At 36.9% G+C, this 26,549-nt stretch overlaps 1 protein-coding gene across 1 annotated transcript in view; it reads right to left on the reverse strand.

The window, feature by feature from the left end:
* Positions 1-26,549, reverse strand: part of LOC103462895 (CUB and sushi domain-containing protein 1) — a 221,121-nt gene that overhangs the window by 142,088 nt on the left and 52,484 nt on the right. Inside the window, exons 10-16 of the mRNA XM_017303877.1 lie at positions 21,707-21,889; positions 21,401-21,586; positions 12,782-12,903; positions 12,594-12,666; positions 11,144-11,282; positions 9,437-9,624; positions 9,139-9,327 (exon numbers count right to left, since the gene is read on the reverse strand). Of these exons, the coding sequence (XP_017159366.1) occupies positions 9,139-9,327; positions 9,437-9,624; positions 11,144-11,282; positions 12,594-12,666; positions 12,782-12,903; positions 21,401-21,586; positions 21,707-21,889 (1,080 nt within the window). The remainder of the gene's footprint in view (positions 1-9,138; positions 9,328-9,436; positions 9,625-11,143; positions 11,283-12,593; positions 12,667-12,781; positions 12,904-21,400; positions 21,587-21,706; positions 21,890-26,549) is intronic.

Below are 26,549 nucleotides of genomic sequence, written 5' to 3' on the forward strand. Positions count from 1 at the left end.
TGTATATAATATATATATTTGGCTGTGGTCACTAAGCACAATATCCAACTTTTGAGGCATTCGGTTTTTTACACTTTAACACACAGGTCAGAAATACCGCCAAAAAAAATCCTTTATAAACTGCAGAACTTGTGTGGTATATATTTTTGAAAATGTCCTTGAGGTTTGGTTTATGTTGGACAAACAGAAAGAGCTTTACAGACGTGTGTAGGACCATAAATCCACCTTATGTACAGCAAATATGAATTGCCTGCCACCATGTAAAGGCCAAAGTATATATAGTTCCGCATCACTGGTCAAGTTTTTGGGGACATTACAAAAATCTCAGCTTTTTTAGTAGCCAATTAGGTGATTCTTTTTTTTTTCTTTTTGAGTTAGCTTTTGAATATTTTATCTTGTCAATGATTTTAATTAATGATCCATTTGAAGTGTTTAGTGTTCATCTTTCTTTCATTTTGTTAAGTGTTGTTGATGTTAACAGTGAATAATGTGGTGAGCGCCACTCTTTGTTGGGTGGACAGTTTCCTTGTAATTAGATTTAATCATGTCTGCAATATCATCAGTTATCCATGTCTACCTCTACGCCTGCACAATAAAAACTGACAATCAGTGAGGTCCAGGTCAGACTGCATGTCCTTCAACAGTGGAGCTGCTGGGGTTAGCAAACGGTTGCTGTAACACACATCAAAGATGGCATTACAAGTAACTTGGTTGTAACGAGTGGTTAATTAAGCAACTGTTGCTGTTCTTTCATCTGGAACAAGTCTACCCATTATCCTCTGACATTAGCAAGCCATTTTCATCTACACATCTGCTGCTCATTAGATGGTTTCAATCTTTTTCAGATGGTTTCCTTGTGAACCCGTGAGATGGCTGTTGGAAACTCCCAGTAGATCAACAGTTTCAGATAGCAGGTGTACCTGACCAGTGTGTCAAACTACAAAAGAAAATGCTGAAATCCTGAGTGAAGTCTTAAAATATATACATTTTTTCATAAAAATGATGCAGGTTACCTCAGTATATAACCTAACATTGTATAGATGGGGAGAAAAGTCCCTTTCAGGATTTCAGTTCTGTACGCAGTTTGGGTTACACTGAAAGGCTTAAATTGTCTAAACAAAAAAAGGTCAGTGAATAAAATACAATGAATCACTGTAACTGATCTTAACAGCTTGTTTGTTTTATGGGGGAACTATATCTTTTTTGTAAGTGCACAAAAAGTGTGATAGATGCAGCAATTACACAGAGCTACATCCAAGCTCTGTGTAATTGCTGCATTACACAGCAGCAAGAATGAGACAAATACCAAGCTCAGTTGTAACAGAGTGAGATTGTTTGTTTTACGATGCACACACCAAGGCCAATCTTTAGTTCCACTTTGATTTTGCTGGAGAGCATATTTTATTGTAAATTCTCAACTATTATATATATATTTTAGTGCTTATCAGGAAATATAAGGTATATAACATATTTATTTTTGCCTAGCGCTACTGCAAGTGCATTTATAGTGCAGAATTTAATGGGAGGGTATTTATATCAACCACAGAGACCTATTAATTAAATTTTGTACGGAGCAATCCTACTGCCAACAGTATCTTCATCGCGTTCCATTACTAGGATAGGACATCAATTTTATGTCTGACTTGGAAGAAAGTGGCTGCACTAAGGGTGCCCACGTGTTGTACAACACTTCTGAGAAGACAAAGCATCTAAACAAGAGGCAATCTAATAAAAGTGTTTTCAAAATACCATATTGGTTGAAAAATATTTCACTGCCTAGTTACATTAGTACAGAAAATAATAATATTAACAGACCCTCATAATGATTCATTTTACCAAAACCTTTTAATCTGACAAAATTGAAGAGAGAAGTCTTATGACACTTAAGTGATGGGACACCATTATTTATCAAATTAGATCCAACTTTTAATACCTTAACAGGTAATTAGCTTCAATAAAATAGGCTACAGGCTACAGCGTCAAGAATTACACTGCTTTGCTTTCGGCAATTTTTCTACATCAACAGGTCTGCCGAGCTCAAGGCTGTGCAATAATTTCAGCTGTTCTTTATAGACTCCTCTGGTCATTAGTGAAGTGAGTGTACTGTGCCCCGTTTTTGAAGATCAGTGAAGTTCTGGAATCTCATCGCAGAGCCAAACCTTCCCACAGGTACTCTTTATAATTTGACTGGAGGCCAACATGTCCTGCAAAGAAAATTTACCCCCATCAGGGACTGAAACTGATTTATAAATGAAACAAAACTCACGCAGTACTCATATCGAACAGAAAGAAAAACATACAATAGTAATATAAAAAGGGGATTAAGAGGCTTTAGAGACTGCTGAATCAATACATGTTTGCTTTTGTTTTTTGTTTACTACTTTCCAATCAGTGCTTCTTAGTTTGATCTGGTTAAATTTGAGTTAATTAAACTGTTTCTGTTATGAATGGCGAAAGCTTGTTTTATTTTAGCTGGAAAGAAAGACACAGACACAGGCAGACACCTAAATTTTAGATTATAGAAGATTTTACAGCTATAGGTCAGTTAGCAGTGTGAAGGTATGCAGAGGTTTTAAAAGGTCAAGGTTTCCAAACCACTTTAACTTTATTTCTTTTACTAAAATGGCCAGAAAAATGCCATAAATTAGACTTTTTACTTGCTATATAGATGATATATCATCTCCTTTTCACATGTTGCTTTCCAGTGCTGGTCGGGTGGCTGATACGTGGCTACTATGGACAAAATATTTCATACGCTTGGAAATATTTCCAAGTGCAAACAACACAGAAAGACAAGCTGTGAAAATGAAGGAAGTGCTCCCCATTGTTCTAATTGACAAAATTCCCTTTTAAGTCTGTACTTTTCAAGCTATGAATTTGCAGCTTAAATAAAACAGAGAGGTTAATATCTCAAATTTATGTTATTTTTCTAAATGAAACTTATACCATGATAATATTATTGCAGTTTATTTGGATTATAATTAATGAAAATATAAAATTGAGTTTCTTTTAAAAGTGTGCTCTAGTTAGTACAGTGTTGAAAACTCTGACTGGGTTGTTCCTCCATAAGCAACTGAATAAATGTGACATGTCATGGAGGAACGTGCTGAGGAGGGGTTAAGGAAACCTGTTTGGTTTTAGTAGTGGCCTTCAGCTCAATTGTATTGTTGGATCCGGTGTCTCTCATATTCCTCTTGTCAATATTATAAAATTATCTACAGGGATGAGATCTGATGTATTTGTTTGACAATCAAACCGTGTTACCATGTGATTAAATCAGGCATTTGTGTCAAGTCCCTGCAAAAAATTAAATCAATATCCTTAGAAAGCTAAAAACAGCATTTAAGATAACCAAGAGTCTGTGGCTCTTCGCTCCTTCTCTTGACTCTGGGACCTTGTCTCCCAAATGAAATGAAAAATTACTTTAATCTGAAAAGAGAACGTCAGAGCACCGAGCAACCATCCTGTTCTTTTTCTCCTTAGCCCAGCTGGATGTTACCTCAGCTTAAGAAGTGGCTTAAACTAAGAAATCTGACAGCTGCAGCCTGTGAGCTAGATGTCATTTTGTGGTAAGTTTTAAAGCAATGACTCAATTTGCAGGCCATGCCTTCTGAGTTTCTGCGAAAATCTTGAATAGCCTTTGCTTCAAAGTCTGTTTTAAGGCTGTAGCTATACCTGTTGCCTGGTATAACTTTTTCCTTCTATTCACCTCTCTGTTATGTGAATAGCAGAGAGATGGGAAGGGCACAGTAAGCAACAGACATCTGACTTTGAAAGTGTCCACTGGGCAACTGTCAAGTCAACACTCTTTTCCATGATTGTGTAAAGCACCATAAGGGCGTCACACATCTTTTTTTTTTTCTAGTCTTCAAAGTTTCCAGAAAACTTTAATTGATTTTAGATCTTCATTATCTGTAACCCATAAAAAATAGTGTGAAATAGAATAGTATAGAATGAAAAGCTTGAAAGATATCGCTGTGTTTAATGAAATTATATAAAATTGCAGTTTCACATTTTGAAATAATTTGCTAAAATATTTCATTTACTTATGAGATGCACTTGTATGTCTTCTAGCTAAGAACGAAACATAAAGTTTCCAAAGCAGCGCTCCAAGTTTTCAACTACACTTTTAGAGATAAGAGGATATTTGTGTTCACCCCTTTCACTGGTTTTCTCTTTCTCTGCATCTCGCCCTAAAATTTATTGCATATCTTATTTCAAAAGGACCTGAGTGCCGGTGTCAGGTGAGGCCTGCTCTCTTTCTTTCTGATCAGTCGGCTTGTGTAGTTTGGTAATCGCTGTAAGTTTGTTTTTTTTTTATACTCTCTCATCAGATCTCAGAATAAAAAAAGAGAAAAAAAAAACTGGGACACTATCTGACTAAATGATTATTGTAGAAAACGGCTGAAGTGTGCATTTTTCTCCTGTGTAGGTATGTGAAGCTCCTTATAGTACTTCAGCTGTGTGAATGATCTGTGTGGGTGAACCAGAAGACGGATCATGAAAGAAAGAAAGAAAGAAAGAAGCTCAGAGTTCTACCACAATGCATAAAAAGAGTGAAAGATGATTTGTGCCTAACAAGAATTCAAAAAGTAGTAACACATTCTGGAAGAAAAGTCACAAATGTACCTTGTTTTCAGAGAAAAGAGAGGTAGGTATTTAAAGATATTGTTATGTAATTCTGTCATTCCTTTTGCCAAATGTTCTGCTATGTTTAATTAACTCTCTCTCAGGGACTGTGTTGACATATTATTTAATTGAAACGGGGAAAAAAAGATGACTTTGGTCACTTTTAACAAGTTGTTGTCTTGCTACCAACTACAAACCTTTAAAATGTCACAGCACTCTTTCAGTGCTCTCCCTGGCAAAAAAAAAAAGAACAGCCCCTGTTCTATATTATCTATTTGGCAATTTAGCTGACCTTCAGGAACAAGATGAGCAGTTTTGATTTAGTGGACTTTGTGGGATCACTGAAAGTGCAGAGTGGGTAAATGCTTATGGGGAGTGTACTTCTTTTTTCTGACCACGTGTCTAAAGTTCAGAGTGGTGGTATTAAGCGGTTACTTTGCCTCCATGACTTTTCTCCCACACAAAACTACTGATTTTAATGAGTGTGTGAGCTGCTACAGATCCCCTCCGTGTTTCTGCCGTTTTTTCCTGAGTAGAAAAGGAACTTTGAAATTGTAATTGCCTCTCCTTTAAGTTTAAGACATAAAGTTCCAGTTTAAGATATAAAGACAACTTGAGTAAGTGCAAGACACGTTTTTTTCAAATGATGATTTAGCTTAATAATGGAAATCATTTTTCCAAAACAACTTTACCTTATGTGAAAAAGTGACTGCCCCTTCAACACAACTGTTTTCCCATCTCCTGCCGTCTTCTTGCTCGTCATTACTGGCATTTCTACATCCCTGAGCAGGTCCACTCTTTTCTGCAGAATTGTTTTAATTCGGCCACATAAGACGGTTTTCAAGCATGAATACCTCTTTTAAGGTTATGCTGCAGCATCTCAATTGGATTTATGTCCAGACTTTAATGAGGTCATTTCAAAACCTTGACTCTTTTTTAGCCATTCCAAGGTGGACTTGCTGACGTGCTTCAGGTCTGTATCTTGCTGCATTACGCCAGTGTGCTTGTACTTTGAGTCCCAAAGTGAAAAGCCTACTGAAGACTTTCTAGGAATAAGCAGATTTCTTGATTTTGATAATGATGGCAAGACTTCCAGGTCATGAAGCAGCAGAGAAGCCCCAGGCCATCTCACTGCTACCTCCATGTCTGACTGTCTTTCTTATTGCTGAAACATGAATACTGACCTGGAGGCAGGTAAGGTCTCCGGGGCATTAGTTGTTGCCCTGGGTTCTTTTGTGACCTCTCTGATGAATCATTTAGTCATTGGGATCAACTTCTGCTTATGTATCCAATTGTTCCATGTTCCAGGGGAACTTAGCTGTCTGAAAAATCACTGAAAGTGTACAGTATGTGTCACATAACTTCAACAAACTACTTCTCATTGGGAAATTTTGACTTGAACTCCTTTGCCCTAATAGAATTAATTTGAAAACTGAGCTGTATCTAGTCGGGTTCTTTTGTGTGGTAATAAAAGTTATTTGAGAAAACCAGAAGACCAGTTAGGGGGGACGGCTAATTTTGGCTTGCTACACTGGCACATTGCATAATGCCATTAAAAAAAAAAAAAGAAGTACTGCATGATCAAATGCAAATGTTTCTTCCAGTTTTTTTCTATTTTATTAGAAGAGAGATAATTAATTAAATAAAAAAAAATAGAAATGTGACATGTTTAAAATATTGTGCACTTCCCCACAGGCAAAATATGACATATCACACTTGAGTCAAGGCTCAGTGCTGTTTTATAAAAGTGTCATTCAGAAATGACGTATCCTGTCATACGACATCCGTCTGGTGACATGGAATGCTTGTTGAAACAAACTGAAAATGTCACGGCGGTCGTTTAACAAAATGTTCACAATACAGAAGATAGTGTGAGGCAGAGAGGCTCGATGTAAAAATCACTCCAAAGTAGAGACATCCTGACTTTAGTTTTCAAATTGGATTCTTTGCGATTGGGAGATGAAATCGAACTTGCCAGATTCATCTCCATTAATAACATGAGCAGTTATTACTGGAGGGCGAAGATGGTGAATGCCCACCGAGCATCTGTTTCTGCAGTGCTTGTTGAGTTTTTGTAATTTCACTGAGAATGAACATCGAACTTAAGCTATTACAGGAATCTTTTTTAAGGGAGTAAGGACTGATCGCACCATCAACAGTCCAGCTGTCAGTTGCAAACAGTGAAAAAACAAAGAAGACGAGGTTGTCATAGTGGGATATTTCATTCCCTTTAAAACAGCGCCTCATCTTATTTCCTCTGAGTTCCTCGCTTCTGATTTAATTTTCCAAAGGAGATAGAAAACTGTGAACAACCCTAATATGATCTGTTTTGGTATGATTTTTTGAACATGTTTACAATATTTCAGATGTGAACTTTTGTAATAATTATTTTTGTTTTATTTTATAATGGATTTTTTTTTTTTACCATTGCAATGTGATGGACAATAACTGTTATTACTGTGTAATTAAAACAAGCAAAGACGTTCCAGGGTAAATATGCTGTTCTCAAAATATTTACCTCAACACAAGATGACTATTTTGAAGCTGAGTCAGAGTCGTATATGACCCTGATGTTGCTGCAGCAACCGTCACTCCGTGCTCCGTATTACTATAAATAAAACATCACCACAAGCAACTGAGTTGGAACAGGATGGTGGAGAGTTTTCTTGATACTTTTAATTTGTTTTATTTTATTTTGTAGAGCAATAAATAGTTGAATACATTTTAGATCATTCTTAAGCAGAAAGTTTTATAAYGTTTGTCAGCAAATAGGAAAAAAGCTAAGTGGATTTGAATATGCTAAGCAAGGAACTGCCTTTTCCTACATTTGCATACACTCTACAAGTCTGTTCAACTGACTAAAATGGCTCCACAGTGTAAAGGTCAGCATTAATGTATGTGCTAGTTATAATGCTGTGCAGCCAGTGATATCGGATCATGTCACTTCCTTACCCTGGAAAAAGAAAAACCCCATTTTGGGCAGAAACAGACTGTAAAATTGCAGAATCACCTCTGACTGGGAGAAACCCGTCAAAATAAAYGTTCTAAGTCATTGGGTGATGCTGCAGTGAAGAAAGCAGCAATGTCACCCAATGTGAAATTAGTACACAAAGTCTACCAAATTGCAATAACTTAATAACTGAAAAGAAACAGTCGTTGAAATTCTTCAGTGAGCTTTTAACAAACTGTGGAAAAAACTCACGAAGATCCAATTTACTAACATCAATTCACTAAGATCAATAGGATCTTAGTGAGGAAAAGAGGATGAACTATAAATTCTGCTGCATTCCTGACCTGTTTGTTTGGTAAAGACAGGCGCACAGCAGATCTCTGTTCCCCTTCCCACATCAAAACACACTATGGTCTTTGAAAATGCAAAATATGATGCTCTGATTGTAATTTTCATAAACATATAAGAATAGTGGTCTTACATTTCAATGTGGGGAACTTGCATCAGTACAGAGAGACAGATTTGCATATATTTAGGTATTCTAAACAACCTAAAGTACCGTTGTGAAATTTCCCCGGAGTTTATTTTAAATAAACCATAGATGTTTTCAATTTCCTTGCATACCATTAAGAACAGCTTTAAGGACATTAATCCTTTTTTACACCCCAGCCCTGAAGTGAACAAGTGAGATACAAGGGATTATCCTACACAAATCCTGGTCGTGCACGTCCCCATCTTTTTTAGGGTTGTCAAACACGGTGTGCAGTCACAAAACTGGAAGAATAACAGGCAAGTGTCTAAGAGCATGTTTGTTTTTACAGCCATTAGGTAAAGCTGAATGAAACCATAAAAAAATTTTACTTTGCAAGTAAGAAAATTTGTGTTTGGTTGATTATTTCTTTGTTGTATCAATGTATCTTGGCAGTAAATAATATACCATTGCAAACCCTCTACATATTCCTTTTAAATTATGCTAATTTTGTAAAGTAAATCCATTTGTTGAGAAGCTGAGCTGTGAATGTAGGTTGCTCTCATGAAAAGCCTTTCAAGCTTTTCTTTAATTGCAAAATGTCACAAAATCTCCATTGAAACCACCTGAAAGTAACAAATAATATGGAAATGTGTCTAACTGGGACTGCATTCGATGGTCTTCCTCTCATTTCTTTTCTTTCAACATGTTGATTAGATGCACATTTTCACTTCAGCAATATCAACTGAAAGAGAAATTGGGTTAGCATTCTACATTTAGTACCAGCTAAAGATCCATCCACACAAGCACAACTATGACTTTACGTTCACTAACTGCTAAGATCAGTTGAAAAACCTCAAGTTAATCTCATGAAAACCACACAAAGAAACAAGACGACCACACTGACCTGCTGTCCCAATGCGTATACATTTTGTAATTTGCTTTGGTTCTCTTTACAAAGGTGATGTGGCATCCCTGACTTCACTATTTTCCGGATGACCACATTTCCACAGTGTTACATTTGAAGAAATGAAAAGTTTCACCGCGCTGAACGAACAGAGCCGAAATGAAAGAAAAGAAAGATTCTAACCATCGCAGCTGGGAAGAGCATGACTCCACTGGTGACTCTGCTCACAAACAATTGGCTCCTGATCACTGAGTGTGTATCCAGGGTTGCATGTAAATGAGACGTGGGAGCCAATGGAAAAGCTACTGCCATGGCGACGGCCGTTGACTGGGATACCGGGATCGAGGCATGAGTCTGACTCCATCCTCACACCTGAAAAGCACATGGCACGAGCACAAACAGGATAGAGTCAAGAGGGTGAGTGGATGAGAGTCTGCAAAAAAAAACAAAACACCTCCATCAGTTATTCCATCGCTCTCACTTTCATATCTGATGCTGAAACCAGCTGAGGACCGGCTGTTGTCAGTGGTGAACAACAGGAACAGGAAGTTGGATGTGGAAATCAGGAAATGAGGCGCTTGGGTGCCGTGGTATTCACCAATCAGAGGGGAGGAGGCTGACGAGCCGTCTCTGATCTCCAGTGTGTCATAGTTTACCTCCGTCTGGAACCTTAACAAATAAGCAAGAAGTACGCACACACTAAATCAGACAACCATAAACGTACATRACGGGAATAGCGACTATCTAATTAATTGTTTAACAGAAAATTGGACTGCAGTGCTGTCAAAAGATGAGTTAGTTGAGCAAGAATATGCTAATAACTTCACTTGCAGCACAGTAAGCTAATTMAAATTTAATAGCTTACTCATGTACTACCTAAACATTTGATTAAAAGCACAACTGCTTAACAATTTATCAGATTATAGCCTCCTGTTGCTGTTCTAACCGATGCTAAATTGGTATGGGCGGCTCAACGCTGAGCACTGGTTTATCAGCTGCTGATGCATCATGTGACGCTTCTGAGCCAATTAGCATTCTTGCTATTGTTTTTGTCAACTTAAGCTACATTTTTGATAATAACTTACATAGCCAAATGAGACACAGTCAAATGTGTCATGGTAAGCAGACAATCAAGTATTTTTATGACCTTTAAAAGTAGCCTTGAGCATAGCAGGTTTTCTGGATTTTATTTATTTTTTTATTTTAAGTTTTAATTAGCATCTGTAGTGAAAAAAAAAACTAATAAAAAAACTTAACCTTATGGTGCAATGTTCTTTTATTCAAATCCAACACCCATAATTGCATATCTATTGTTACTATTCTTATTCTGTTTAGCAACCCACAAYAGGAAGGTTAAGTTTATATACTTTAGATCAACATTTAGCACCATCTACTTCATAAAATCAAACATGGAGAACCAACATTCAGTTATTTTTTAGTTTKGTTTCTTTTCTCTTTTTGTTCTTTCCTTTGGTTTGTTGTTTTGTTTGTATTTCCTTCTTATTCACGTAAAGCACTTTGAATTGCCTTGTCGCTGAAAATGTTCTATATCAATAAACTTACCTTACTGTAGCTCACCAAATGATAGACTCCCCCACATCTCCCCCAAATATTAAACCGTTTATACTGCACACCAAAACAACTACATCAGTTCATTTAGGACCATTACTTATTCTGGTTAGTAACTCATTAATCAAGAAGAAACTGATTTCTCATGTAGGCAATCAAATGCATGTTAGCTGAAAAATAATCAGGCCTTGAGAGCCAGTCATCCATCATAACAATATCTGACCACCTCAGTGAAAAATGAACTAGCCTTTGCCACGGACATGTGCATTACTTCGCAAATGAAATGCCTCGCAGGTGATGAAGATGACTTGAATTTTACATCACGTCCCAAAAAGACAAATTTCAGCCATAGCGGGTTCAAGCTTGAGCACATTTTTCCATGGCTTGTTTCCAAGAAAAATGTGTGCAAATAACAAACATTAATCATGCGCTGCAGTAACTCACAAACTTTATTTATCTGTATCTTACACTGTAATTTAAAAAGACCTCAGTAAAGATTAAACAACTCAATTATATACAACCTAAGCAACCAAAACATGCCAACCATAGAAGCCACATTAAAACCTGCAGGCAAAAGTGGTAAACCGCGTTTCTGTAAACAGAATATTAAATAACTTACTTGTCAAAGTGTATTTTTACAGCATGGTCTTTCTGTGCCTCAATGACCCACTGGCAGTTTAGAGAATCTTTATAAAAGGATGGCCAACCAGGAGACAGTAYAACACCGGTAGGGGCTGTGAGATGGCCTCCGCAGGGAGCTGGAGGGAGATGGAGACAAATACACGTAGAGAGATGCACACAACGACGACGRTGAATAATATAATTAATCATTTTTGCCTTGTACAAGAACCCAGATTGCATTTCATTAAGTTTGAAGATTTATCATCTGCTCAATTTATTTTAGCATTCTAATCCTTTTTGAACGTCTTCAATTTGCACAAAAATGTTTRTATCTGAAATTATGCTGAGCCAATCTTCTGGCAAAGTAAACAAATCCAACTTTCGCCTGTTTGAAAAACGCTTTAAATAATTAGAATATGCWAATTTATAGGAGAATTCAGGCATATTTAAGTGTCAAATTATGCCAAAAAAATGTATCCTTAGATCTGTGCAACTCATAAAACAGCAGGCGGCAACACTTGCACTGACACTAGATTATAGATCAGAACACCTCTTTAATGAATTATTAGAATTCAAAAAGAGTAATGTTTGGTTTGGGCTTTAGATCAGTGATTTAATTATTTTTAAAATTGAAATGTTAAGTCACCTGCTTTAAAATCACTCAGATTCACRACTTTGGGGAAAAAAGGGACAAGAAAAATCTTTTAAATATTATCTGTTAACTTTTATATGATATATTAGCTGTAAACAGCAACATGTTGCCAACATGTTCCACTCCTGCTGCGTTAAAACACTGTATCCMTACCAGTTGCCCTTTTAAATCTGGACTTTTAGCAAGTCAGTGACTTTTTTAAACTGTAGATTCATGAGGAAATTAGTAAAGATATATAGTATGCAAATATTGTTTCTCATCCAACAGAACGCTCCTCCCCCACCAAACTACATACTTAATGAGATGATGAACCGCTTTAATTTGCTTGTCTCCACCATCTAATTTATTAACAGGCAAAGTTTAATAATGTCATTTAGACAATATAATTAACAAGCAAGAGACAAATAGAAAAATAACCATCAGTGCATGGAATGATGCAAATTACTCTCAAAAACTCTTCAAATAATAGTACATTCAGAGTTCTTCTGTCATTACACCAACATGTTGGCCTATTTGCAATGATATGAACACCTACCTGGATTTATATAGGCTTATATGAATATGTACTCGCATAACTGGAGGCAGCGTTTATAAATAAGCAGCCTAAATAAGTGTGGAGAGGCCAAAAGCAATTAAAAAGATTTAATTCACACTCCTGTTGAAGTGAAGAAAGGCATTTTACTTGCACAGTAGGAATTAAATTATTTGATATGTTGCTGTGTTTTAGTCTGGTGAAATAATTATCACCATTTACTCAGACATACAGAGAAGAAATTGAAAGTTTGTTTATGTTCACCTTCACATCGAGGAACAGCGGCGGACCAAACGACATTCCCATCCTGAATGATGCAAGTGACCTGATCCGACCCCTGGGGGAAAAAAATTACTTTTTGAAAAAATGTGCAGCTGACAGGAAAATTGCTTTTTACTCAAGAAAAATGGGGGGAGGGAAGGAATCCGAAGTAGTAAGATTTTTTTTTTTACCTGTGTCCTAATGAATCCTTGATCACAGCGAAAAGCCACCGAACTGCCCAGCTGAAACTTGTCACCATACCTTTGTCCATTGACTGGAACACCCGGGTCATGACATTCATTCTGACCAAATGCTAAGAGGGGGCCACAGCAAAAGAAAAGTTGATGTAAAAAGCAGCTTACATCCAACTCAATTAACTTCTTCTAACAGATTACATTGGGTGTAAATAGATGTAGAGAAAATGCAATAGACACCTAAAGCGTTTTAAATTCAGGATATACTGTATAAAAGTAGATCAAAAATATATCACGTCTCTTAAATAGATTCCACTCCTAAAATCGGTTTGAAACCACTGCTCTATGACTGCCAGTGAATGTGACATCTCCACTGGAACAAAATATAGGAATGAAATTATCTTTATGTGGATTCAATCCTGTCATGTTAGGCTTAAATTATCCACATTCTGGAGATTAACCCGATTCCAGGCAGAGCACATACCCAATGATTTGACATGTCTCAGGTTGATTAGCTACTGATGGAGAGGAAATGAAGGCAGAATGAAAAAAAAAAATAGAGGAAAGAAGAGACAGAAGAAACTGTGAGCATGCAAATGTTGAGAATCTGCACATATTTGACATACTGCTAATATCATAGAATACATCTTTGAACAAGGAAGCTCTATAACTAAATATGTATAAAATATTCAAATGACCCAATTTAACTTCAGTGAGAAGTCAAGGGGGAAAAAGAGTGGCACCTCACAGCTCGTACCCAACAGGTCTAGCCACAGAGTGCCATTTTACAGCACAATCAAGTAACCATGTTACCTTCAGTTGCTATAAAAATGCTGTATATATATCAAACATGACTTTAAAGAAATGTGCCAATTAAAACCTTGAAATTGTGCCTCTCTCCTTTTAAGAGGCTCCTGCTCTTTCCACCCTCTGCCTTCAGCACATCATCACAACAATGTTTCTCCATTAAGCCTTTAACACTGATCTTAGGAGCATTGCAGTGAAAAGTAGTTCATATAATAAGCTCAGCAGATGCGCACTTCCACCAGGTGTTTGCTAATTGTGGCTGCCACTAGTCTGAAAGAGCTGAGTGAGGGAGTGTCATGGAGGACGGGTGATCTGCGTAGGAAAGCAAGTGAGAGCAAGCGTTTAGGCACCTCAAACAGCAGGCGTAGGAGATTAAAGGAATCCTCAAGCACGCATAAAAGAATCAAAGCAACACTCCAGGTATGTTTTTAATGAGGCAATAACATTAAAACATGACGTAGAGCTAAAAAAAAAGTTGACTTAAATAATACCCTCCCTTTAAGATAAGGCCATAGTGAAATGAGTCTGGATAAAAACACAAAATTAATTTAAAGGATTTAGGAGAAATGAGAAACACTTAACAGGATCACATCTTATTGAAAGTGACAATAGAAGATAGCATCAAACTGACAGTGATTGTGTTGAATCTCCATGTTTCACACCGAAGGAACTTGAGGCATATGAGAATAGAATAATAAAAAATTTTTACTTTATCCACAAGCACATTTCTAGTAACGTTACTGACGTTACTGATGTCTGGTATGGATTTGTGACATTAGGGCCACTGGAGCTACATTCACTACTTTTTACCCACTGAAGCCATTTCTTTGACTTTACTTGATTATTCTCTATTTATTTGCTTGTTTTTAATGAAGAAATGCTCATGAAAACAGGATCTATTTTGTAACAAAACTATACTTTGAATAGGACGTTCATGGTATTAATTTAAACATGGCATTCACACACCGCATAGGAATACCTTGCACTGAACATGAACAGGCGTAAATGTAAAAGAGCTTTTATTCACAGGGCCTGGGACTGAGCATTTGGCTCTAAAAACTGCCGTAAGCAGTGTGTGTCATCGTAGTATTTGATTTTTAAAAAACATTATTAATTCAAGCACTTACAGAAACACCCAAAGCAACTTCTGTTAGAACTAATACATGCATTAAAACGATAATAGCCCAAATTACTAAAACTGGAGAAAAAACAGCTTGAGTTAATTATTTCTACAGGTATTTCATTAAAAAGTCTAAAATTCCATAATGGAAAAGCACAGGAATGGAAACGTGTTCCATGTCTACAGATGCAGTGGTGTTCGACGACACAAAAATAAATAACACATGCATTAAGGTTACATGTGAGGGTGGTTTTTTTTTGTTTTTGTTTTTTTAAATAAATATGCTAAAACAAAAGGAGCAATCATTGTTTCACTTGTCAAATGTCATCCCTAAAGGAAGAGCTGGAGACAAGGTCATTTATGGAGGCACTGTGTGAAATGGTGCAAAGCCGCATGGTAATCACAGAAAATGAATCAAAATCAGTCATGCAGGACTTGCTCAGCCTATTGCAGGTAAACACACAGGCTGCAGTAGTCAGTTTTAAAGTCGGGCTGAATGAAGCAGGCTTTAGTAAGGCGATGACGATGGATTTGAAGCAGAAATAATCATACTGCTAATCAAACTGATGGATTACGTCAGCAGTTAGTCACTGATGCATCGTTCTGGCTTGATTCATTGGAGTTTTACTGGATCCTAGAATCTTCATTTAAGGATTTAGACTTAATGTTAAGTACTTACAGCTTAACATAAATAATGAAAAACTAAATTCTACTCATGTACCCCTAATCTTTTATAAAGGTTTATTCAATACTTTTTATATGTACTTGGGTTTACCTGCTACAACTATAGATGACATTATTACAGTAGGGCATCTGAAATTTGTTTTGCTAAATGGTCTTTGCAAACCCATTCAAGGACTCAATTTGACTTATCCGTCACAAATACAAGGTCAAGTTAGCTGACATACATACGCTGCAAGAATTTACCAGAGCATATACATGACAAACTAATTGAAGGTCATGGTAAGAGACAAAAGAACAAACTAGAATGGAAAAAGCAATTTCTACTCATGCTAAGAAAGCTCGCATGGTTACCAGAAATTGCCTAATAATTAGTTTTAAATGCCTTTTGTCTAAAAAACAAAACAAAAACATTTTTATGAAAAAATGTCAAATAAAATTAACTTGATTATCCAGTTCACATGTCTTGTCATTTTAATGTATGTATTCAAAGTAAATTGCTGTTAAAGTGTCCTGAAACAGCCAACATAAACTTACCAGGCAGTAACAGTGGTAATTATTGCTTTTATTGTGGAACTCTTCATGGCAACTATGTCAGGTAACATTGTGATGTAATTTCCCTGAACTGCTTGTAGAGCACACATCATTAAACAGACTGCTAGATAATGTTAAGCAGGTATGCATTACGTACTTGTGTAGCTGATATTGAAGCCTTTCCCAGTATTGGAATGGTCAGACTGGAATTCCAGTCTCATAATATGTCCATTTGATGCAATTTGCGATGGAACGTCTTTTCCTGAGAAAGTCCCAAATGTTGTTGCCTCAGACAAACCTAAAAAAAAAAAAAGATTTACAGAGATGCACATTTAGACAAAATGCTCCTGGAGATATAAATAAACACATTAGACTCAAGCAAGCAGAACAAAGTGGGAAAAAAGGATTTAATAATAATAAATTTAAAAAAAAGAAAAAAGAAAAAAAGAAGTCTAGCTTTGATGTGATGCTGTCCATTATATTAAAGTTTCCACATGTAGAGTAGCAGGCCACTGCTTTCCCATGCAATTCCGGTTGATTTTCATTTCTCTTCAGAGCTCTATCAGGGATTTCTCTCATTGAACTCAATTCCTCTGGCTGAATTTCAACCAGGCGAATCAGAGAGATCAAAGCAGAAGAACGCCGCTTTTCTGTGCTGTTTTAGAATTGTGGTCTGCCATGATTGTAGTTTAGAAACAGCAGTGGTAAACAAAACCATTCAGTCCCTGTTGGCCACGTTACCAAATATTAATTTAACATTAACAACCATCTTGTTTCGCTTGGCACTTTTCTCAGTGGAGAATGGCTGTTTATAGTGCACACAAATTCCAGTAAGCTTCATAGCGTCAAACTGGTGTATTACATAACTGGTGCATTGCATATGTCACACCTAAACATTACCTCCTGGGTAAAATTTAAAACTTCAACAAAGTCCATACCTAGAGCAAGTAATTGTTTCAATGTAAAGCATAGAAAAAGAGGCTGGTAGGATGACCAGGGAACAACATTTACAGTTCTTTCTACCCTGTGAAATGTCATAAAGTACGCAGAACCTCACATCTTTGATGCTAATACCATAGAAATATCGTAAAATGAAGAGTGAGTGATATGAAATGCTAACTCTTTCCAAATGTTAACATAAACCAGACAAAGTTGCTATATTAGATTAAAACAACATGTCTGATTTGGATGCTCACATAGACTGCTTGAACTATGCGACTCCAGAGGCCTTGTGGTTGTGCGCCATCTCGACATCAAAACCTCCAGACATAATCGCAGTGACATCTTCACAAGCTGACAATACTTGAAGCGAATATTCCAAAGGGAACTATTTGTTTACTCAAAGGACCTGAGAGAATATTCGAAGTACAAGACTGAGTATTGGATCCAACATTTTACCCTGCGGAACAGATCTTCTGAAAGCAGAGATTTGTTAACCACACAATCCAACTGCAATCAACATACTTCAGTAATTCAGTGAATTAAACATGGAAATGTGAAATTATTTCTTCCTATCAACAAAGAAAAATTTTGATAATCGATGTGCAGTGAACACTTGATATATGGGCCAATAGTCCATACTGACCAGTAGCTGTAGATTGCCAAGACTGTGCTATTTGTCCCTCAGGTATGCTGAAGTTGTTAAACAAGCTCATCTGATTATGTATCTTGCAATTACAGCACACAAGTGCACACAAGCCAAAGCAGCGATCAGTGAAATTAATTAGTTTGAGTCATTTCAAAATTATGTCCATCTGAGCTACATCAGATGGACAAAATTTTGCATTAAGACTGAATAGGAAAAATAATTATTGAGATCCAGTGAGATTTTGACAAGTTTCAGTGGAACGAAATTCATTCTGACGGTGCTCGCACAAGAACTCAAAAACAACTCAGACATAAAAAGGAATCCAACATGTCAAAAACAATGTGATTCTAGACAGGGAAAAGAAGAGCAGAAGAAAACTAGGAAAAGAGTTTGTCCTTCACCGATATCTATGTCAGTTTCCATCATCAACTCAGTTTACACTCTGAGGCAATTAGACAGTTCCAACCCACAGAAAGCAGAGTCGTGATAAAATCCCAGGCTTTTGGGTAAGATTTGCTGACTTCTCAGCTGCAGGTTACCTTGAGGTAAATCTTGAGTTCGACCAGAGCCCAATGGTGAATAAAGAACTGGTGGTGTGGATGCTACTGGACTGCAATGGTCTTCACAAGTTTGAAGTGTTAATGTCCAAATATATGGCGATGCTGACATACTATTCGCCGAAATCCCTTTTTGTGTTGACCAGTAACTGAACAGGTGTGCTTGTTAAAGTGGCCGCTGAGCTTATGTTTAATCTGTTATGCTTAATTTTACAAACTGATGATCAAAACATCAACATGTTCCCAACTGTACATTTGAGTTTGAAAGATAGTAACAAAATCATAGCTAATGGATGTTTACAGTGTTGGTTTTAAAATCTTATTTGATTAATGCTCATGACAGAAAGATTATGTTTTATGCTCAAGCAGATGCTTTGCAAATCCCTTAACCAGCTTGTTCTTGATTTCAAATGTTTTTGGATTGATACTATTAACTCCAAATGTTGCATTGAGAGCATGAACAGATATGAATGAAAGTTTTATCCGGTTATTGCATCATTTTGCTGGTTCATCTTATTACAGCTGAATCTGTCCTGGACAATTCTGTCACCACAGTGGAAATGGTTCAAAGAACCCACACTCCATGTGGAGTTACATGGTTGTAGTGACTTAAAGATTAGCCTCTATGGACAAATTCACAGTGCATCAGATGAATGGCCCTAAAACTCCCAACTGGCCCGCACAGCCCTAGACACGCATCTAGGGCTTCATTCTTTATGACACATTTGTGTCTTGAGCATCTGACCATTTATTCAAACTGTGATCCAAACATAATCAACGGGTTTATTGGGGAACACAATGAAACAACAAGGGAAGGATCAGAACAGAGCCCAGAAGGTCTGTATTAGACCAGAGAGGTAGTGTACCCGATGTACAAATAGATATTATATCCACAAATATGCCTAAAAGACTGAAGAACAGATGGAAGCTGGCTGGTGATGACTTTATGAATTGCCACCGTCATAAGTGATACAATTTTTTTCAAATATAAAAATAATGATATAAGATAAACAACTTTAGGACTTATGCATCCAAGTGGTTTAGGTACTTTTTAACTAATCTCTATGAGTATATATGATTAAAATGCACAGACTAACCTAAGTGTGAAGCCTGAGATGCATAGGGACAATATGATACAAGTCCTTCACAAATCCAATCATTCATCCATTCACCACATCAGGATAATCCATGGAATGGAGTCAGACGGCCAACGGTCGCCTTCTCCTGTGAGAAACACTTATTGATGTTGTATTTAAATTTAATTCAATTTTAAATGTTTCTTTAAAGTTTTATGTAAATGACTATGTTGCACATAAATCCTGCACTTTAATGCTACTGGTTGCTAATTGTTTGTTGGTAGGCTTTGCTTTTATGTGAACTCAAAAGTTAATGGTGCAAATTTTTGTTTCCACTTACAATAATAAGAGCTATTTATTTTCTTTACAACATATGTTTATCTGTTTTATCTTTTCATTTTCATTTAGAACAAAAAAAAAAACAAAACAAAAAAAGAAAAAAACAGTTATCTTTACGGGGTGACCGAAGTCGGTCTTTAAGGACCAGCATCCTGCATGTTTTAGTTCTCTCCCTGGTTCTGCACACCTGGATCAAACAATGGCTTGTTAGCAGAACACTGCAGAACACTGACATGCTGAGAAAGTCCTAACGACCACAAGGGCGAGAACTCAAACATGCAGGACGCCAGCCCTTCAGGACTGATTTTGGACCACCCTGCTAAAGACTAATTACAGTAGAAAACCTTTTGCTCCTCATCAGTAACACTTGAACAGAATTACAATTGACCTTAAATGACCTCGTGCCTGCCTCTGGAAAAGGAAACAAAAAAACAAAAACATTTGACTACATATAATAGGATTCTTTAAGTAATGACTGCTGAACGGAGATGCAAAAATCAAAAATTAGTCTAGAATATTGAATTAGTCTCTGTGGTTAGGTTAAATTAGGAGCGTAAAGTAAACACATCTAAAACACTTCTGGCATATCCCTGGGCTAAGCTGCCATGGGCAACACTCAAACAGGTTACTACTACACTTCTGTTAAGTTGCACCTACAATGTTAAGTTGTAGTTGCATGCTCATAAAACAACACATATAGGCAACTTAACAATAAATAAATGTAAAAAACCTAAACTGTCTTCTCCCATTCCTGTAGTCTGTAGTTTCTTCCTGGGTGAGTACCTACAGATGCATTACATACCTATCAAGTCTCCCGTTTTGGCTGGGAACCTACCATATTTTACCCCTCTTTCCCACCGTGTTCTCGTTTTAGTAATTTCTCGTAAATTTCCTGTTTTATAACATAATTACGTCCCCACCCCTCGCTCTAACAGTAGTCCCAATCCCCCCCTATTTTGTTTGTTTAAAATACAATATCCCATCTGTCCTCCTTTAGTGCGCCATTTAAATGTAAATCAATACTCAAACCCCACAAAAAGCAAACTAATCAGGAACTATTTAATGGGACTTATCCATCAAATGTTGCCTCAGGTCAATGACCAAAGTCAAGTCAAACTAATACTGGACTACTAAAGGCTTTTAATGTCTTGTTTGAACTATTTATATTTACAGATATGCTCATGTTTTAAAACTTAAAAAAGGCCTAATTAGAAATGTAACTAATAAACTTGAAATGTAAGTATTATCTATTTAARAAAATGTAAAAAATGCAATCAGTATTGATACGATTTCATATCATTCAAATTATTGACATGTTTTGTCCAAAATCTGTCTGTGACACAGAGATCAGTCATACATAACCAGTGACAACAAGCTGAGAGAAAGTCAGAAGGAAAGAAAGAAACAAAGAAACACGCAAGGAAAGAAGGGAGCAAAGAAAGAAAGAAAAAAAAAATCCCTAAAGATGCAGAGATTTACAGTCAGTCAATTAAACACAACTTCATCCTGCCAGTCAAGCAGGGGCTTAACTCGAACCTGCCAAATCAATAACTCTGAAATGTGGAACAACAATATAATTGCTCTGTGTTTTACATGAGGTGAAAAAATGATCAATGTGATGAAATAAAACAGAAAATAGCAATTATCTTTCAGTTCGGGTTATTGACCAGTCATTTTTTTAACGTAAACCCAGTCTGCAGTTTACATTGCCTGCTTGGAAATACAAGATGAAAAAGGTGATCACTTAAATATGTTTTAAATTTTTTTTGAAGTTTTTTTTTACATGGCCATTTATGTTTCTGCTGTAACTCATCAAAACTTAACTGCAGGCCTAAATTTAAAATCTTTAAACTGATTATGAAACTGTAGCAATTAAATGAGAAAAATGGCATATCGTTATTAGGAGATAATTACCTTCATCTTTAACTACCAGCCAATCAAATTGTGGCTCCAGGTCAAAGTCAGAGAAGAAGAGATGTATTCGACTGCCCGGCTCAGAGATAATCAACCACACACAGTTCAGGTTGTTACCATATTCCTCTGGGTAGTTTGGGGACAAGACGGTCCCTGATGGAGCCGTGAAGTTGAAGAAGCAAGAAACTACAAAAAGAGAAGTGGAAAAAAAAAAGATACATTTTTGTCAATGCAAGCAAGTTCACAGAGACAAGTAAACATAAAGGTACAAACAGGTACAGGCCTTATAAAAATGTGTTTACTTACACACACAACTGGGTTTGTTTCCAGACCACTGGTTATTGTGTTGGCACGTGATGGTTTTTTCTCCCACCAGCTCAAAAGCCGACTGGCAAAAGAAGGTCAAGACGTCACCGTGCTGAAAGCGATCGCCGCTACGGCGACCAAACGCAGGCACTCCGGGATCACCGCAACCTCCTCTGTTGATTTCTGAAACAAATATAGGATTTTTCAGTCCTGAAAACTCCAGAAACCAAGTCAGATAGCAAAAAAAAAAGCATATTTCTATCTTTTAAACAGGTAGCGCAACAAGGATGGCAAATATAAATAGCCCATAAACGTCATTGCATTTTGCCATTTTACAACCACAAAAAGATTTTATGTGAAAGACTAAGAATTTAGAGAAAACTGTGAAGCAGAATCTGTTTTATTTCCTAGTTTCATTTTATAAGTTGCAAATAAAAATCCAACAAGTTTGTATTCAGTTATTCACTACAGTTTGATTTCCCTAAAGAAAAATCCAGTGAAACCATCTGTCTTCTGAAATCACCAGATTGGACCAGGACAAGATACCCCAGCAACCGTTGATCATTTCATTTGATTATAAGCTGTTATATATGTAAACGGTTCAATGGAGGTCTCAGAGGTGGTTTAGAGAACATTAGTGAGAAAACAGAATCTGTAGAAGACCGCAGACGGGTCAGAGATAAAGCAGCAAAGCAGTGTTTCATCATTCAAGCCATTATGTAAAAAAAAAATGGAAAAAGTATGTTCTTTACTACAAGTGTTGTGTGCATTAGTAGCATTTTACGACTACCGTATTTTCCGCACTATAAGGCGCACCGGATTATAAAACGCACCTTCAATGAGTGGCCTATTTTAAAACTTTTTTCATATGTAAGGCGCACCGCATTATAAGGCGCATAGAATAGACGCTTCAGTTTGGGTTGCCACCCGTCCCGTAATGAACCGATATGGGACGCGATTTGTTCTGTACTCTACAAATGTGGATGTGTAATAATAAAGAAGTGGTCCCTGAGTACTTTATATAGCATCCTGCCCCAGTCATTGTTTCACTCACGGTATTGGTGTTGCGATATTGTGCCCAACTGCATTCTGGGTAACACAGACCAACCGACACGCTGCCGCCGCAGTCTCTGTCTCTCTTCCGCCGCCCCCCCRGCTTTAAATGGATAGAGGTTGGTCTCTTGGTAACCCTAGTCGAAGCACCCCAGATGAATATCTAAAGCCACTTTGTTGACATAAAGAATGTCAACAAAACAGTCCGACTCCGGTCGGCGAAGAGAGCCTTCCGCGACTGGGCCGATGCGTGGCAGGACGATGGTCACCCTTCTCCGTTCGCGCACAGCATGTTCGTGGAGAACATGGTGTTACATGACCTGCAGACGACCTGATTCGGTCGGTAGGTAGATAGGTCAGTCAAACTTTATTAACAAACCAGCGTTCTGACAACTATCCCAGCATGCACCGCGCGCTTCTTCTACGGGCGAAAATGAAGTCGGCGGCTGCTTACCGTGGTTGCTAGACCTGTTGTGGCTCAATATTGGTCCATATATAAGGCGCGCAGGATTATAAGGCGCACTGTCGGCTTTTGAGGAAATTGAAGGTTTTTAGGTGCGCCTTATAGTGCGGAAAATACGGTATTTGTAATGTAGAAGTATAATTAAAAAAATAGGCCTGAGTTGCATTGGCAGAAACAAAATGCTCTTCTGCACCATAAAATATAAAATTTTTTCCACCTATTTCTATTTTATTTACGCACCAATTAAATCATTTTAAATCAAATAAAAACAACAATAGCCACTGATGTGTGAGCAGAGCCTTATAAACAAGCAAAGTCGTACAAAACAAAGAACAGTTCTCACTGACACCTGAGTCTTAGAGGATGATGACCATAAACAGTAAGAAAAACAAATGAATGTCTTATATCAAAGCACACACACGCATTGGATAACTTATTTGAAGCCCATACTTAGATCCAATTGATAATCTGTTGCAAGACTTCAAATTTCTTGTTAAATGCTCTAAATTTAATCTGAATGAGGTTGCAGGCGAAAAGACAAACATGTCAGTGTCTAGATTTCTAAAGTTTGTAGATACAAACTCCAAAAAACTTTCAGCTACAAACACGGCAAACAGGAGGTTTTACAAATGTTTAACTTGGAGGGAAAGAGTTTAAATTCATTTCCCACATGGTCTTTTTTGATAGTAAAAAACCGTGAATAATTATCAGTCCACCTCACGTTAAAATCTATTTATGTCTTTAGGCTGTAAAATTGTGAAAAGTAAAAATTTTAAGGTGTAATATTACTTTTACAAGGCACTGTAAGATATTTGTATTTATTTTAGTTTCGATATCAAGTATATTGTCTTAATGCAAACATTTCTATAAGATCTCTGAATTGCAATGACATATTATATCAAGATGAGTCTTCAATATTATTCAGCTGTGCAGTGATGTAGTGGCAATCTGTGAGAAATTTATTTAATTGCTTCCCTTCTTACAGTTAATTGCCATCAGGGTAATTGCAGTGCAATTTTGTTTTAATTGTGAAAGACAAAACAATAAGTGGAAACACACACACACGCACACACACACACACACACACGCACACACGCATTCTCACAGACACACACAGACAGGTTTTTGGAACAAATAAGACATTTAGAAGAGAAAAATTTTGTGACATTCTTCTCTTCTCCACTGACCCCCTGGATCTGCTTCGGACAAGCATCTCAATATAAGTCATGCATTTGTATTTGCATGCGAGTTTTCCACTTTTGAACTCAGCTGGGATGCAAGAGCGCCTACAGGAAGAGAATATTAAAAAAGCCTCAAATGTATGTGCTGCCCACAGCTTTCTGTCACACAGATGACAAGTGTCAGGATGGATTTCAATGATCCTAAGCCCAAAGTTAAGTCTGTCATTATGCTGTTAAGTGCCTCACTCTTTCTGTTGCATCATTCATCCTCCCTTTTTTTCTTGTTTCAAAACTTGCACAGTTCACCACAGAGTAAAGATGCTAATTACAGATTAAAATAAAGAAAAAGATTATCATAAAATCAGATTTGCCATTAGACACATCGTCTTATTATACAATATAAATGGATAAATGTTTGGGTTCATTGAAAAGAACGTTACCTCAATTGACTTCAGACAAGAGAAATATGTTTTTTGTGCAGGTGATTATTTGGAGTATACAGCTTTTCTGGTTAAATCAAACTCGTAACACCCAATGGCAGTTAACTGCCACATTGTTTTCATTTTTTATAAATGCATAAATGAAAAAACAAATTTCACTCGTATTTAGCACATTGAGGTAAACACATTTACTAAACCATGATGACTCATGTTTTTTTGTTCAGCAACAATGCTCATAAGATATTAGATAAAATCAGAATGGTTATGTGCAAACCCGAGAGTGTTGTAAGATACCAGTTTTAACAATATTTGATCAAATCTATTGTCCTGTGGAAGGATAGAAATATAAATGCATTTTTTGCAATGTTTTTTTTTTTTCCCCAAAGCAAATGGCTCTGGTCAAAGTGTTTGCAGCAAAGTATAAAAAAGCTTTAATTAATATATCAGTTCAGATCTGTCTAATGTTTCAGCTCTAATAATATCCCACATGGTGCACACAAACACCCCCAGCTTCGCTGAAAAAGAAGCAGAGCCTGATGCCATTTAAAAAGAAAAAAAAATGGACACAGATTTGGGCTGAAAATCCAAGACAACTCAGGAGGGTAAGGCTGATCAAAGTGCATAACACGGTGACGTTATTGCATTTGACAGCATCGCATATACCCATGCARGAACAGACATAAAAACACCACAGGCAGATGTCGGGTTGTGATGAGGGGAAAAAATATAAAACTGAAGCATCTGCAGGAGATCATTTAATACTGTTTATTTTCACTTCACATTTCAATATTCTTTTTTGTTTCAAATACTTGACTTATGCTTGATCATTCTGGTCACTGTTTTACAACTAAGCCAAATTTAAAGGTGAAAAAGCTCGGATGAAACCTTGAAAAGCACAAAGCCGTGGCTAGTCTTCAACTCTTTGTTGTCTTGGTAACCCATTTATTAAAGCATAATTTTATCATGATTTCTTTTCTTAGCTACTCAGAAATAAACTTGATGGCGCTCATGGAATACATTTTATTTAATTGATGCCACTAAAGCATTTTAACCAGAAAGCTACAGCAGGTATTACTCACTGCAAACCGGATTCTTTAAACCCAGTACAAAAAAAAAAAAAAAAAGAAATGTCAGTTACGGAGCCACATTATGGTCATTGTGACTTTATGTTGGGATAAAGAGCCACATTCTTTACATCTCACATGAACAGTCTGTTACTACATGTTCCTAAGTGTTTCCAATCCTGGAGTTTCAATAAAATCACTGCAGTAAACACACCGAAACAAACACAGAGCACAGATTTCTTCCATTTTGATCCTCCTCTGCTTCTGTCATGGTTTCTGTGTCACACTACATGGCAAAGGGAAGTCTGAACTAAAACAAATTGTAAAAGACTGAACCCACAACAAAAGCCGCGAAAACAATTAAAACACCCAAAGAAAGCTTGTATATTTTTTTAACATACTTGGGAATGTGACTATTTAATATTAATCTTATAATACTGGAACTGCATTACCATAAAAATTAACAACAAAAACTGAAGACTGTTTTAAAAAATGTCTGTAAATATCGTCACAAAGGACATCGCTTAAAGGCACAAGGAATAACATACACACACGCACGCACACGCACGCACACACACGCACACCCCCACGCACGCGCACACGCACACCCCTACACACACACACACACACACACACACACAC

The sequence above is a fragment of the Poecilia reticulata genome, linkage group LG3 (assembly GCF_000633615.1).
Source record: "Poecilia reticulata strain Guanapo linkage group LG3, Guppy_female_1.0+MT, whole genome shotgun sequence".
Taxonomy (NCBI): domain Eukaryota; kingdom Metazoa; phylum Chordata; class Actinopteri; order Cyprinodontiformes; family Poeciliidae; genus Poecilia; species Poecilia reticulata.